Here is a 12,095-nt window from a genome sequence, read left to right as displayed (position 1 = left end):
GGCGGTTTATTGCTTTGAGATGCGAGCCGAGATCCGAGTTACGAGCTTACGCCACCCGCCACCCGGTGGGTTCCGGTCACGTGGTTATCTTGCCGTGCAAGTACAGTATCTCTGCCGTATATCGCTGCTGTTTTGTTTTCGCATTTTGGTTATTTTGGAAAATTTCTTAGTTTTAACCACGGGTCCTAAGAAATTGAGTGCCAAGGGCAGTACTGAGAAGAAGAAGAGGATGATGTGCTTGGATATAAAACACGCAATCGTCGAAAAACATGAGCGAGGTGTGCGTGTTGTCGACTTGGTGAGGTGGATGTGAAGGCAGCTGAAGATTTTATTATAACTTTTGCCGAACTGATAGAAGCCGAACGATACATCCCCCAGCAAATCTTCAACTGTGACGAGACAGGGCTCTTCTGGAAAAAGATGCCGAGGAGGACGTATATAACGGCAGAGGAGAAGAGCATGCCAGGCCACAACTTGTTCAGAGTGCCGGCGATAGCTCGCCTTGTCTTTGTGGAAAACACGGTGAGATCCTTAACATCCAACAACTAATGGGACGCAAACGGGGCGCCCAGTTTAGCGGTACACACATTGATGAATCACCCTGCCTGTGATTCACCCATGACAGGTTATAGCTGGCTCGGGATTCAAACCCAGGCTGGACAGTTTAGACTTTAGAGTCAAGTGTGCGTACCTCCAGTCCAGGCCATCCTGCCAACTTGTATGCTGCATACAGGTGGAATATAAAGCGCGAGATATTTTTATATATACTGTATATTTAAAAAAAAATTGGTGTGGTTTTTGGCGGGCTGGAACGGATTAATAGCATTTCAATGCATTCTAATGGGGAAATTTGATTTGAGAAACGAGCAAATTGAGTTACGAGCTCGGTCACAGAACGAATTAAACTCGTAAGTCAAGGTTCCACTGTATATATATATATATATATAATATATATATATATATATATATATATATATATATATATATATATATATATATATGAAACCCCATCAAAAGTGATGAGTGGTACAGCCTCCTCGTATTAGGTGTGATTGAATTTTTATTCGACATCCTACAAACGTAAATGAACATTTGTTTTACTCTGCGGGCATAACACATCACGGGGATTGAATTTCAACTCCCTACGCCTTGTATTCATAGTTATTTTTAAAATGCTTCTGTACACCGACCTTAAGGCTTGGTTTGCCTTGTTATAAGCTACTGAAAGTATTCAGACCCCTTCACTTTTTCCACATTTTGTTATGTTGCAGCCTTATGCCGAAATCGTTTAAATTCATTTTTTCTCTCAATCAATCTACATTCAATACCCCATAATGAGAAAGAGAAAATAGGATTTTCGAAAGTTTTGCAAATTTATTAAAAAGAAAAAACTGAAATATCACATCGACACAAGTATTAGACCCTTAACTCAGTACTTAGTTGAAGCACCTTTGGCAGCGATTACAGCCTTGAGTCTTCTTGGGTATGACGCGACAAGCTTTGCACACCTGGATTTGGGGATTTTCTGCCATTCTTCTCTGCAGATCCTCTCAAGCCCTGTCAGGTTGGATGGGGACCGTTGGTGGACAGCCATTTTCAGGTCTCTCCAGAGATGTTCGATTGGGTTCAAGTCAGGGCTCTGGCTGGGCCACTCAAGCACCTTCACAGAGTTGTCCCTAAACCACTCCTGCATTGTCTTGGCTGTGTGCTTAGGGTCATTGTCCTGTTGGAAGGTGAACCTTCGGCCCAGTCTGAGGTCCTGAGCGCTCTGTTTCAGGTTTTCATTAATGATATCTCTGTACTTTGCTCCGTTCATTGTTCCCTCAACCCTGACCAGTCACCCAGTCCCTGCTGCTGAAAAACACCCCCACAGCATGATGGGTATTGGGCATGCTTCACCGTTGGGATGGTATTGGGCAGGTGATGAGCGGTGCCTGGTTTTCTCCAGACATGATGCTTAGAATTGAGGCCAAACAGTTCAATCTTGGTTTCATCAGACCACAGAATCTTGTTTCTCACAGTCTGAGAGTCTTTTAGGTGCTTTTTTGCAAACTCCAAGCGGGCTTTCATGTGTTTCACCGAGGAGAGGCTTCCGTCTGGCCACTCTGACATAAAATCCAGACCGGTGGAGTGTTGCAGTTATGGTTGTCCTTCTGGAAGTTTCTCCCATCTCCACACAGGATCTCTGGAGCTCAGCCAGAGTGACCATCGAGTTCTTGGTCACCTCTCTTACCAAGGCCCTTCTCCCCCGATTGCTCAGTTTGGCCGGGTGGCCAGCTTTCGGAAGAGTCCTGGTTGTTCCAAACTTCTTCCATTTAAGAATTATGGAGGCAACTGTGCTCTTGGGCACCTTCAACGCAACAGAAGATTTTTTGTAGGCTTCCCCAGATCTGTGCCTCGACACAATCCTGTCTCTGAGCTCTGCAGGCAATTCCTTCGACCTCATGGCTTGGTTTTTGCTCTGATATGCATTGTCAGCTGTGAGACCTTATATAGGCAGGTGTGTGCCTTTCCAAATCATGTCCAATCAATTGAATTTACCACAGGTTGACTCCAATCAAGGTGTAGAAACATCTCAAAGATGATCAAGAGAAATGGGAGGCACCTGAGCTAAATTTCAAGTGTCATAGCAAAGGGTCTGAATACTTATATGTCAATGTGATATTTCAGTTTTTTCTTTTTAATAAATTTGCAAAATTTTCTAAAATCCTGTTTTCTATTTGTCATTATGGGGTATTGAGTATAGATTGATGAGGGAAAAAATGAATTTAAACGATTTCAGCATCAGGCTACAACATAACAAAATGTGAAAAAAGTGAAGGGGTCTGAATACTTTCTGAATGCACTGTACTTACTTAACTCTGATGGAAAATGTTCTTTGAGTTTTTTTTTCTCCTCAAAATTAGACCATAGTGAATACATGTCCTGTTCACTCGTTCTCTTGCCTATTATTTTGACACTTTAAACACCTCTCGTCCCTTCGCACAATTGCACTGAGCCCTGCTTGTTAAGCTGCACCACCTAAATCAACCATCGTGTTCACATTTCATGCCTTCGCTGTGGACACCACCCACAAGTTTTACACTACAAACATAGACTCGACAACACCAATGATGACACCTGCAACCACTGCCAGGCGCTCTACAAACAATAATACATATCATGGAAGACTGCGTGGTCCTGGCTTCACGTGGGCAAGAGCATAACATCTTGGATGTGAGGGATCTCTGGGTCGCTCCTGTGAGATTGATCGGCTATCTCCGTGCCGCTAGTCTGTTCAACCAGAATTGACTGGGGCAACAACAACAACCACCATCGACCCCCGCTTTGCCACCTGAATCAACCACCAACCCCAGCTTTGCCTCGTACACATCCCGAAATCGGTTTAGAATTGCGACCTACAGGCAACTGACAGACAAACAAAGAAACAGACACACATCTATCTATAATTCCAGTAATCTCTGTGTGTGTGTCTGTCTGTATGCGACCGCTGTTTCTCGACAACTACCGGTCCGATATACTTGAAACTTGCCAGGTATATTGCTGGGGACCCGAGGATGTGCCTTTTCAAGGTTTGAAATTAATCGGACAAGTGGTTCCCAAGGTATGGTCACCGTACTCGCAAGCCGTTCGCTTTGGCTTTGCGAATGGACCAAACCATTTCATGTAAATAGAGGGGGGGGGGGGGGGGTTCTGTGGTCGTTACTGGCTTTGCGAATGGACCAAACCATTTCATGTAAATAGAGGGGGGGGGGGGGTTCTGTGGTCGTTACTGCCACGTGGTTTCAAAGTTGTTTTTTTGTTGTTGTTGTTTGCACGCATGTTTTTTTGCACGCACGTACGGGCAAGCACGTACGGGCAAGCACGTACGTGCGGGCACGTCCTAGTACTTACAAAACAAATATACTTACAAATATTCTATTTCACAAGTAAAAACTGACAACTAATTGAGCAAAAGTTGGACAGTGTGTGTGCCTAATTTGAAGAATTGCATGATGTTTTATCCAAATTGGAAGGCAGCCCACCAATAACATCCAGCCACATATGATCTGATTATAAAATACATCTGTCATGCATATAGGTTGTCTTCTTGCCAATCCCTTGTAGATGGTCACAATGACTCTCTGCAATCAATAACGCATTTATGTGGCTGTTGCATTTCTCAATTCAATTCCTCAATCTGCTATCGCATTCATCTCTGCAAAATAAGTTCACCTGAGACTTTTCACTGATGGAAGCAGACGGATGGATTAGACACTCTTCGGCAACCATGAGAGAGGGCAAGACCCGAGCAACCTGTGAGGGCAAAACCCAAGAGAGCATAAGCATAGTCAGACAAGTGTTTTATATGATGCTGAAGAGGTAGCGTATGTAATTTATAGACACTAGCTGGGGATAATATTGGATGTGCAATGTACTCCACATCCAGGATGCTAAGTACAAATTCAATGGGCTTATCATGCTACATATTCACCTGAAAGTCAGGCCACGAGTTTCCCCGAAATGTCATGGGTTGGCTCAAGGTGTTTAATTACTGACCGGGCCAATGTTGAGGCCATGTAGTGTTAAAAGTGAAAATATGAGATCTCAAAAGCCTTTGAAGTTGAGACCACAACTTAATATGGTGTGTGTTATTGGATTATGTATGCAGGACACATATTCGACATTCAGCGGACATATAAAAGATAATCCAGCGTAATGGTTGGCTTTTGCTATTACACAAGTCTCTACATCGAGGAAACTCCAAAACTCTGAGGAATAGCAGAAGAAGAAACCTCAACTAAAACGTACCTCAGCCGTTTCAACATCTGCTACCAATTTGTGGGAAATGCTGTGCAATTGAAACAATTGGAATCAATGAATTGGCTGAAGATGTGTTGCTCGGCCATGCCTGCTTATTAGCCTCGACGTATGACGCAAGAGTGTTGGCACGAAGGCAGAGACCGCCGCGCAATTGGTGTACGTAACATCGGATGGCACCACCATGCCATCCCGCCGCCTCAGTCTCGTCCCACGCCGAACGTTCCTGAGCCAGCCCGGCCAAACCATCGGCTGGGATAAATGCATGTAGGTCTGTACACAGCAGCAATAATGACAGACACACACACGGGCAAAAACAAAAGAGCGTTACAATCCTTTATCGTTTGCTCAAACACATTTCTTAACGACAGCCCATTTGGTAACACGCTTATTTCCAAACTGCAATTCCTCGTAAATTCATATGTGACTGCAAAATATAGGTACGATGCTTGTCAGCAAGGGCCATTACACTATGGAGCATGCTGCCTTATGTTAGTCCAAAGACATACAGGTTCATCCTGAAGGAGGTTGGAATGCAGATGTGACATGGCGAAGAGGAGTCAGATGCTCCATTCCCTATTTACTGCAATATTTACTGCAACAGATCCTCATTACTGCAATAATCATGCGGTTTCACAATATTGTGGAGAAAAATGAGCATGCATGGGTGTGGAAGCTGAATTCAGGGGGAGGCTTCTGGCAACGGGTCCATAAAAGAGGCAATTTCAAAACGAGGAAGTGCGAGGATGGTTCAAGTTTGACTTCAATTTTTGTTTATTAAGTGAAGAGTAATGGATGTCGAGTAACAATTTTTGAAAGCGCCTCTATCATGTTGGAAACCAGTACGTACAACCACACGTTTCCCGCTTTAATGCACATGCTGGAAATCAAGATGGCGCCAAGTGAGATCACGAAAAGGTGGAACAGCAATTATGAAGTTTCTGCTCAACAAAAAACATGAAGCATGTTGAAATTTACAGATGATTGATGCAGAGTGTGGTGATGGTTGGCTGTCCAGGACATCTATATTAAAAAGTACCTCAAGAAAGAGAAGTTTGTGATAAACAGTCACAGTGAGGTCAGTCTTTTGGGACTGCCACTGGTGACATGTAACCCAGGGCTACCCACCGCAAGGTCGGGTTGGTGGCGACCAATGACGCACTCCTCACAGGCTTTGCTTGTGGGGAGAGTAACTGTGACATCCTACTGGGACCAAAAACAACACCTGGCAAAGGGTGGATGAGCTCCAATAGAGAGTCAATAGCCAGTAAGGAGATGGTGTCTCCTAAAAAACACTCATCGGGTTTGGACCAGTTTGAGTCATACCAAAGACTTAAAATGGTATGTGCTGCTTCCTTGCTTGGAAAGGATAGAGCATGGACAATCCCATCGGTTGGCATCCATCGGGAGGAGAAAATTACTCGAGGAAATGCCCCATCGAGTACGGCGAGAAATGTGGTGCCATTATTATGACGTCGCTGGTACCCAGAGTATCCCGGGAAGTGATGGCACCTCCCCCAAGCTCAGTGACTGTTACGTGTTTGGTGTGTGTGTGTGTGTGTGTTTGGTGTGTGTGTGTTTGCTGTGTGTGTGTGTGTTTGCTGTGTGTGTGTGTGTGTTTGCTGTGTGTGTGTTTGGTGTGTGTGTGTGTGTTTGGTGTGTGTGTGTGTGTTTGGTGTGTGTGTGTGTGTGTGTGTGTGTGTGTGTGTGTGTGTGTGTGTGTGTGTGTGTGTGTGTGTGTGTGTGTGTGTGTGTACACGCACGCGCAAAAGGTTACCCTTCCAGAAAGTACTCATATTTTTGCCGAAATACTTAGATGAACGATCAGCAAAAAATATAGGATCATCACCAACGATTGTTCGAGGAATGAAACATGAGAGAGATTGAACGGGCCTGTTTAGCATTCCCATCTGCACTTAGCTCATTGAATCCAGGATGCTCGGCACAAGTTCCATGAATTTCTGGGTTGATTTGTCCGTCGTCTTCATAAGACCCTTGGTAATATGTGTAAAGGTGCAAATATGACTCCTTACGTCCTTGACCTAGTGTGGAAGTGTAACTCAGTGTAACTTAGTAATTGGCACTGGTAACTTATTAATTAACCTGGTAACAAAGCAGATACATTTTACATGCAAACTCTGTTAAAGACGAGTTTGTAAATGAGTGTCAGAATGTGCATGAACATGGTAATCTCTTGAAACACCTGGTCAAGGCCCCAGGCTAGAGCACCCCCCCTACTGTGTAAATGGAAATCACAGCAGGAGGGGAGCGAGCTGATGCCAGGACTCGGTGCAATGCATGACCTCGGGGCATCAGCGGAGAGAGGATTAAGTCCAGTTTGGCGATATAACCGAGAGCAAACGTTGGGTAGGGACTTGCTACGAGAAGCGCTGACCGAACGGGAGTGTCGGAGGAACATCGGATGAACGAGAAGGACCAGCGAAAAGAGTTAACCTGATCCATTATATTATGCGGTATCATTTTGGTAATTGGAATGAAGTAAATACAGTTAATAAACCAGACCTTTTGTAAACCTGTGTCCGGTCATTGGAGTCCTGAGTCCCCCACTACAAATTCCACAACAATCTGGAGGCACCGCTGACATCAATTGTACACACAAACAAGTCTTCTTTAAAAGGTGAGTGTGTCTTGTTTTGTCCAATATGATTTACGAACTTGGAAGTTATGGGTACATACATGGGGGAGCAGGTGGTCTGGGGCTTCTTTGCGCACCGATGCCGCGATATAGGTGGCGTGAGCCATCACGAATGGGATTTCGATAAACGACCGTAGCAATTTATTCGTTTTTTTTCTAAATGATTTCTATAAATACGTATTTTTGCGCTGGTTATTAAAGGGTCTTACTGTGACCTGGAAGCAAACGGAGCAAGTGTGCACCTTGCGACCATTTGCTTCCAGGACGTGTAAGGCCGGTACACTCGTTTACCCACCCGCACACGTATAAAGTACTTCTTTTTTTTGCACTTGTTCAAAACACTCGACTTGCTCGTCGAGCGAGCAACTTGCTCGGCGCTCGGCGAGCGACAGGGAACCGGGAAAGGGAATTATATTTATATATATATATTTTACCTCATTCCAATTTATGGTATTGCGACAAAAAGGCTTATATCTTTGGAAACGACTGGTCGGATTTAGACAAATTAAACCTCGTTCGATCAACAAATAAATTCATGACAGACAACCCCCCCTCATGCCGGTCCAGAATTATGATGAAAGATGGCGATGGGAAAAAAAAAAAATTGCATCAAATTTTGTCCAGGTCCATCACTACACGACGAAATGATTGGATTTTGGTTCAGGTCCGAATCCAGATCCGGCCTATCAGTGGGATACAAAACATAAACTGGTCACCAAGGCGGAGATATAATAATAATAATAATTCTGTATTATTTAGTTAACCAGTTTGTGTGAAACCTCAACCTAAATATAAAAATTGATCTGCTTGGTGTTAGTTTAAGGGCTGTTCCAAATTTATCCTGATTATGAGAGATAATTACAGGAAATGTGTACTGTTCTTGTTTGGAGATTATGAGACAAAAACAGCAGAGTGGGAATCGGCAGACAATGGAACAGCTAGCGACGAGTGTTTTGTGAGTAGCAACCACTCTCTGGTCGAGGCTCATAGAAAAAAAATTGATACTTATTGATTTGGCATGCTTACAATAGATATTAATGGCGAGGGTTGTGGTTGATTCGATTTTGCGAAATGAATATCCTTTGACCAAGTTAAATGGTAAAATAATGAAAATATATATAATTATTTACTCTTTGAAACTGGGTATAGTATAGAACTCTGGGTATAGTTCTCAAGTCACTCTGGATTGTGACTTGAAGAATGAATTGGAGTTGTAATGTAATGTAAGGATGCAAGGTAAAATTGAGTGATGGAATTATTGGGATTGCTATTAAATGAGAATTTTAATAGGATTTTAATAGGATTGTAATGGGATTTTAATGGGATAAATATAAAAGATATTTGTTTTTGTCAAAAAAAAAAAAGAAAAAGAAAAAAAAAAAAGTAACCATTAGCTGAGGAGTCACAGAGGCCAAACTTTAACCTTTGACAGCAGACAAATTGTGTTCTGACAGCAAAAGACTTCCAAATAAAATATGGCAGAATAGTTGTTGATAGTTTAGGCACATATCAGAATGCTTGTTGATTTAAAATTTCAAAGTCAAATTTTTACACCTTCAAGTACTGATGAAATCTCCATTTTTCACATGTAGTTTTGTGGAAAAACGGATGAAGGTGAATAATTTAGGATTATTAGAAAAAATTTTGATGGGTCTAACTGTGGAAAGTGTTATTAAATCATAGGTAGAGGTAACAAGGAAACTAGGTGTTACTAGGAAACGAAAGTATTCAGGTGTTACCAGGAAATAAAAGTAGACAGACAAGCAAAATGAGTATAAAGACGTTGACCAACCAAGATGTTGCATATCTTTGTTGATGTTCTGACGTTGTTTATTTCAATTATGGTCGGAATTATTGGGATTGCTATTAAATGAGAATTTTAATAGGATTTTAATGGGATTTTAATAGGATTTTAATGGGATTTTAATGAGATTTAATGGGATTTTAATGGGATAAATTGGGAACATTCAAATGTTGGGTTGTGCTAACGTTTCCACAACGTCGCCACAACGTTTCACTTTCGTTGTTGCAACGTTTTGCTCCAACGTTTTGTGAACATTTAAATGTTGGGTTTTGCTGACGTTTCCACAACGTCGCCACAACGTTTCACTTTCGTTGTTGCAACGTTTTGCTCCAACGTTTTGTGAACATTTAAATGTTGGGTTTTGCTGACGTTTCCACAACGTCGCCACAACGTTTCACTTTCGTTGTTGCAACGTTTTGCTCCAACGTTTTGTGAACATTTAAATGTTGGGTTTTGCTGACGTTTCCACAACGTCGCCACAACGTTTCACTTTCGTTGTTGCAACGTTTTGCTCCAACGTTTTGTGAACATTTAAATGTTGGGTTTTGCTGACGTTTCCACAACGTCGCCACAACGTTTCACTTCCGTTGTTGCAACGTTTTGCTCCAACGTTTTGTGAACATTTAAATGTTGGGTTTTGCTGACGTTTCCACAACGTCGCCACAACGTTTCACTTTCGTTGTTGCAACGTTTTGCTCCAACGTTTTGTGAACATTTAAATGTTGGGTTTTGCTGACGTTTCCACAACGTCGCCACAACGTTTCACTTTCGTTGTTGCAACGTTTTGCTCCAACGTTTTGTGAACATTTAAATGTTGGGTTTTGCTGACGTTTCCACAACGTCGCCACAACGTTTCACTTTCGTTGTTGCAACGTTTTGCTCCAACGTTTTGTGAACATTTAAATGTTGGGTTTTGCTGACGTTTCCACAACGTCGCCACAACGTTTCACTTTCGTTGTTGCAACGTTTTGCTCCAACGTTTTGTGAACATTTAAATGTTGGGTTTTGCTGACGTTTCCACAACGTCGCCACAACGTTTCACTTTCGTTGTTGCAACGTTTTGCTCCAACGTTTTGTGAACATTTAAATGTTGGGTTTTGCTGACGTTTCCACAACGTCGCTACAACGTTTTACTTTCGTTGTTGCAACGTTTTGCTCCAACGTTTTGGGGACACTCAAATGTTAAATAAACCGGATAAGAATTCACGAGTTATTTAATTATGAGCGATTATAGAAGTACTTATATAATTAATTACATTTCTTATTAAATTACAGTAATTACATTACAGTAATTACCTGAGGTAATTACAGTAATTACAGTTCCGGTAATTACAGTAATTACAGTAATCATTACAGTAATTGCAGTAATCTTATTACAGTAATTACATTACATTAACTCAGGCACCTTTTGAGTAAGGAAGCTGATATTTGGACATGACACTGACCAAGTGATGTGGTTGTCAAGGAAAATATTGATTTATTGATTAATCATTTAATAAATTAACTCGTTGATTTATAAATGACTTATTTAATTAAAAGTCCTCAGAGATACATCTTCGGATGAAATACTTACAGATTGGTTATGCTATGAGCCAATTGATTAGGGAAAATATTTTGTGATGGCCATATTGGCAATTTCGTGGCCATATTCGTGGCAACTCAGTTAGTGCCACTGCACCTTTAAAATGCATCCCTGCGTTCATTTTTCGATCGATTGAGTTGAAATTTTGAACAATCGGATCTGGACTGTCGTTGTTAACGACTCTAGCACGCACTCGTCCAAACAGGATGGAGCGGTATGGTCCCCGGATTATCACTGCCCGCAGTTTTAATTAATTTTACTTTTTCTCTTGGGCATATAATTTTGAAGACATGCATGTCATGATAGAGGAAATGTTTGTTCTGTTAAACGGAATAAATGTTGTTTATTTGTGTGGGTGTGTATTTTTGTGTATTTGGATATATTTTCACGACTAAATTCCAGTTATCGTCCTGCAAAAGGTCTGCTCGTTCTTTTCCTTTGAGTCGTAAATTCCTGTTGAACTCTCATTAAAATGCGGAATTAAGTACGCTGTGTGATGATGGAGATCCTTGATGACGAATCAGGAATAGTGAATGAGCAAACAAATATCACGGATGGAATGAAATGTAGATGTAGATGTAGATGAAAATGTAGATGAAACCCCTTTTGCTCAGGTGCTGTGTAGCGCTGCACAAAGATCCATATGAGCGGGGCCTGGGTGCTGTGTAATTAGTACACAAAGAGCCAATTACTAGGGTGCTGAATAAACACAAAGATCCATTTTTGGAGCTGGTTCTCCCGGTGCTGTGATTTATTCAAAGAACCAAAATCTTGTAAGAATTAAGATATGATTTGTCGACATCATAAATACTTTAATATATGTAACGATTTTTGTAACGATCATCCTGCAAAAGGTCTGCTCGTTCTTTTCCTTTGAGTCGTAAATTTCTGTTGAATTCTCATTAGAATGCGGAATTAAGTACGCTGTGTGATGATGGAGATCCTTGATGACGAATCAGGAATAGTGAATGAGCAAACAAATATCACGGATGCTGCGGCTGGAGCAGGGGAAGCGATTTTTGAATTGTTCAATGATTATTCGATATTGTTATGACTTATTGTCAATAGGTATACTAAGTGGCCATGAGGTAGCCTGTTGCTATGTACAGTTTTATTCTATTGTTGATTATACCACATAGCTGTGGTGATAAAGGAAATGTTCGTTTTAAATAGATGATTATGATAGGACCATGACTATAAAATCATGATGATTATTATGAATGATATCATAGGGTTCAAATGCAGAATGATTG

At 41.6% G+C, this 12,095-nt stretch overlaps 1 protein-coding gene across 5 annotated transcripts in view; it reads right to left on the bottom strand.

The window, feature by feature from the left end:
* LOC137411896 (translation initiation factor eIF2B subunit gamma) overlaps positions 1–12,095 on the bottom strand; it is a 58,846-nt gene that overhangs the window by 14,971 nt on the left and 31,780 nt on the right. For all 5 annotated transcript variants that reach the window (XM_078773024.1, XM_078773033.1, XM_078773030.1 and 2 more), the window contains 2 exons: positions 4,892–5,073; positions 4,216–4,296 (listed from right to left, as the gene is read on the bottom strand). In XM_078773024.1, the coding sequence (XP_078629150.1) occupies positions 4,216–4,296; positions 4,892–5,073 (263 nt within the window). The remainder of the gene's footprint in view (positions 1–4,215; positions 4,297–4,891; positions 5,074–12,095) is intronic.

Source organism: Myxine glutinosa, chromosome 1 (assembly GCF_964187855.1).
Source record: "Myxine glutinosa chromosome 1, kmMyxGlut1.1, whole genome shotgun sequence".
Lineage (NCBI taxonomy): Eukaryota > Metazoa > Chordata > Myxini > Myxiniformes > Myxinidae > Myxine > Myxine glutinosa.
The sequence above is the reverse complement of the archived record's forward strand: the minus strand, read 5'-3'. Positions and strand labels throughout refer to the sequence as shown.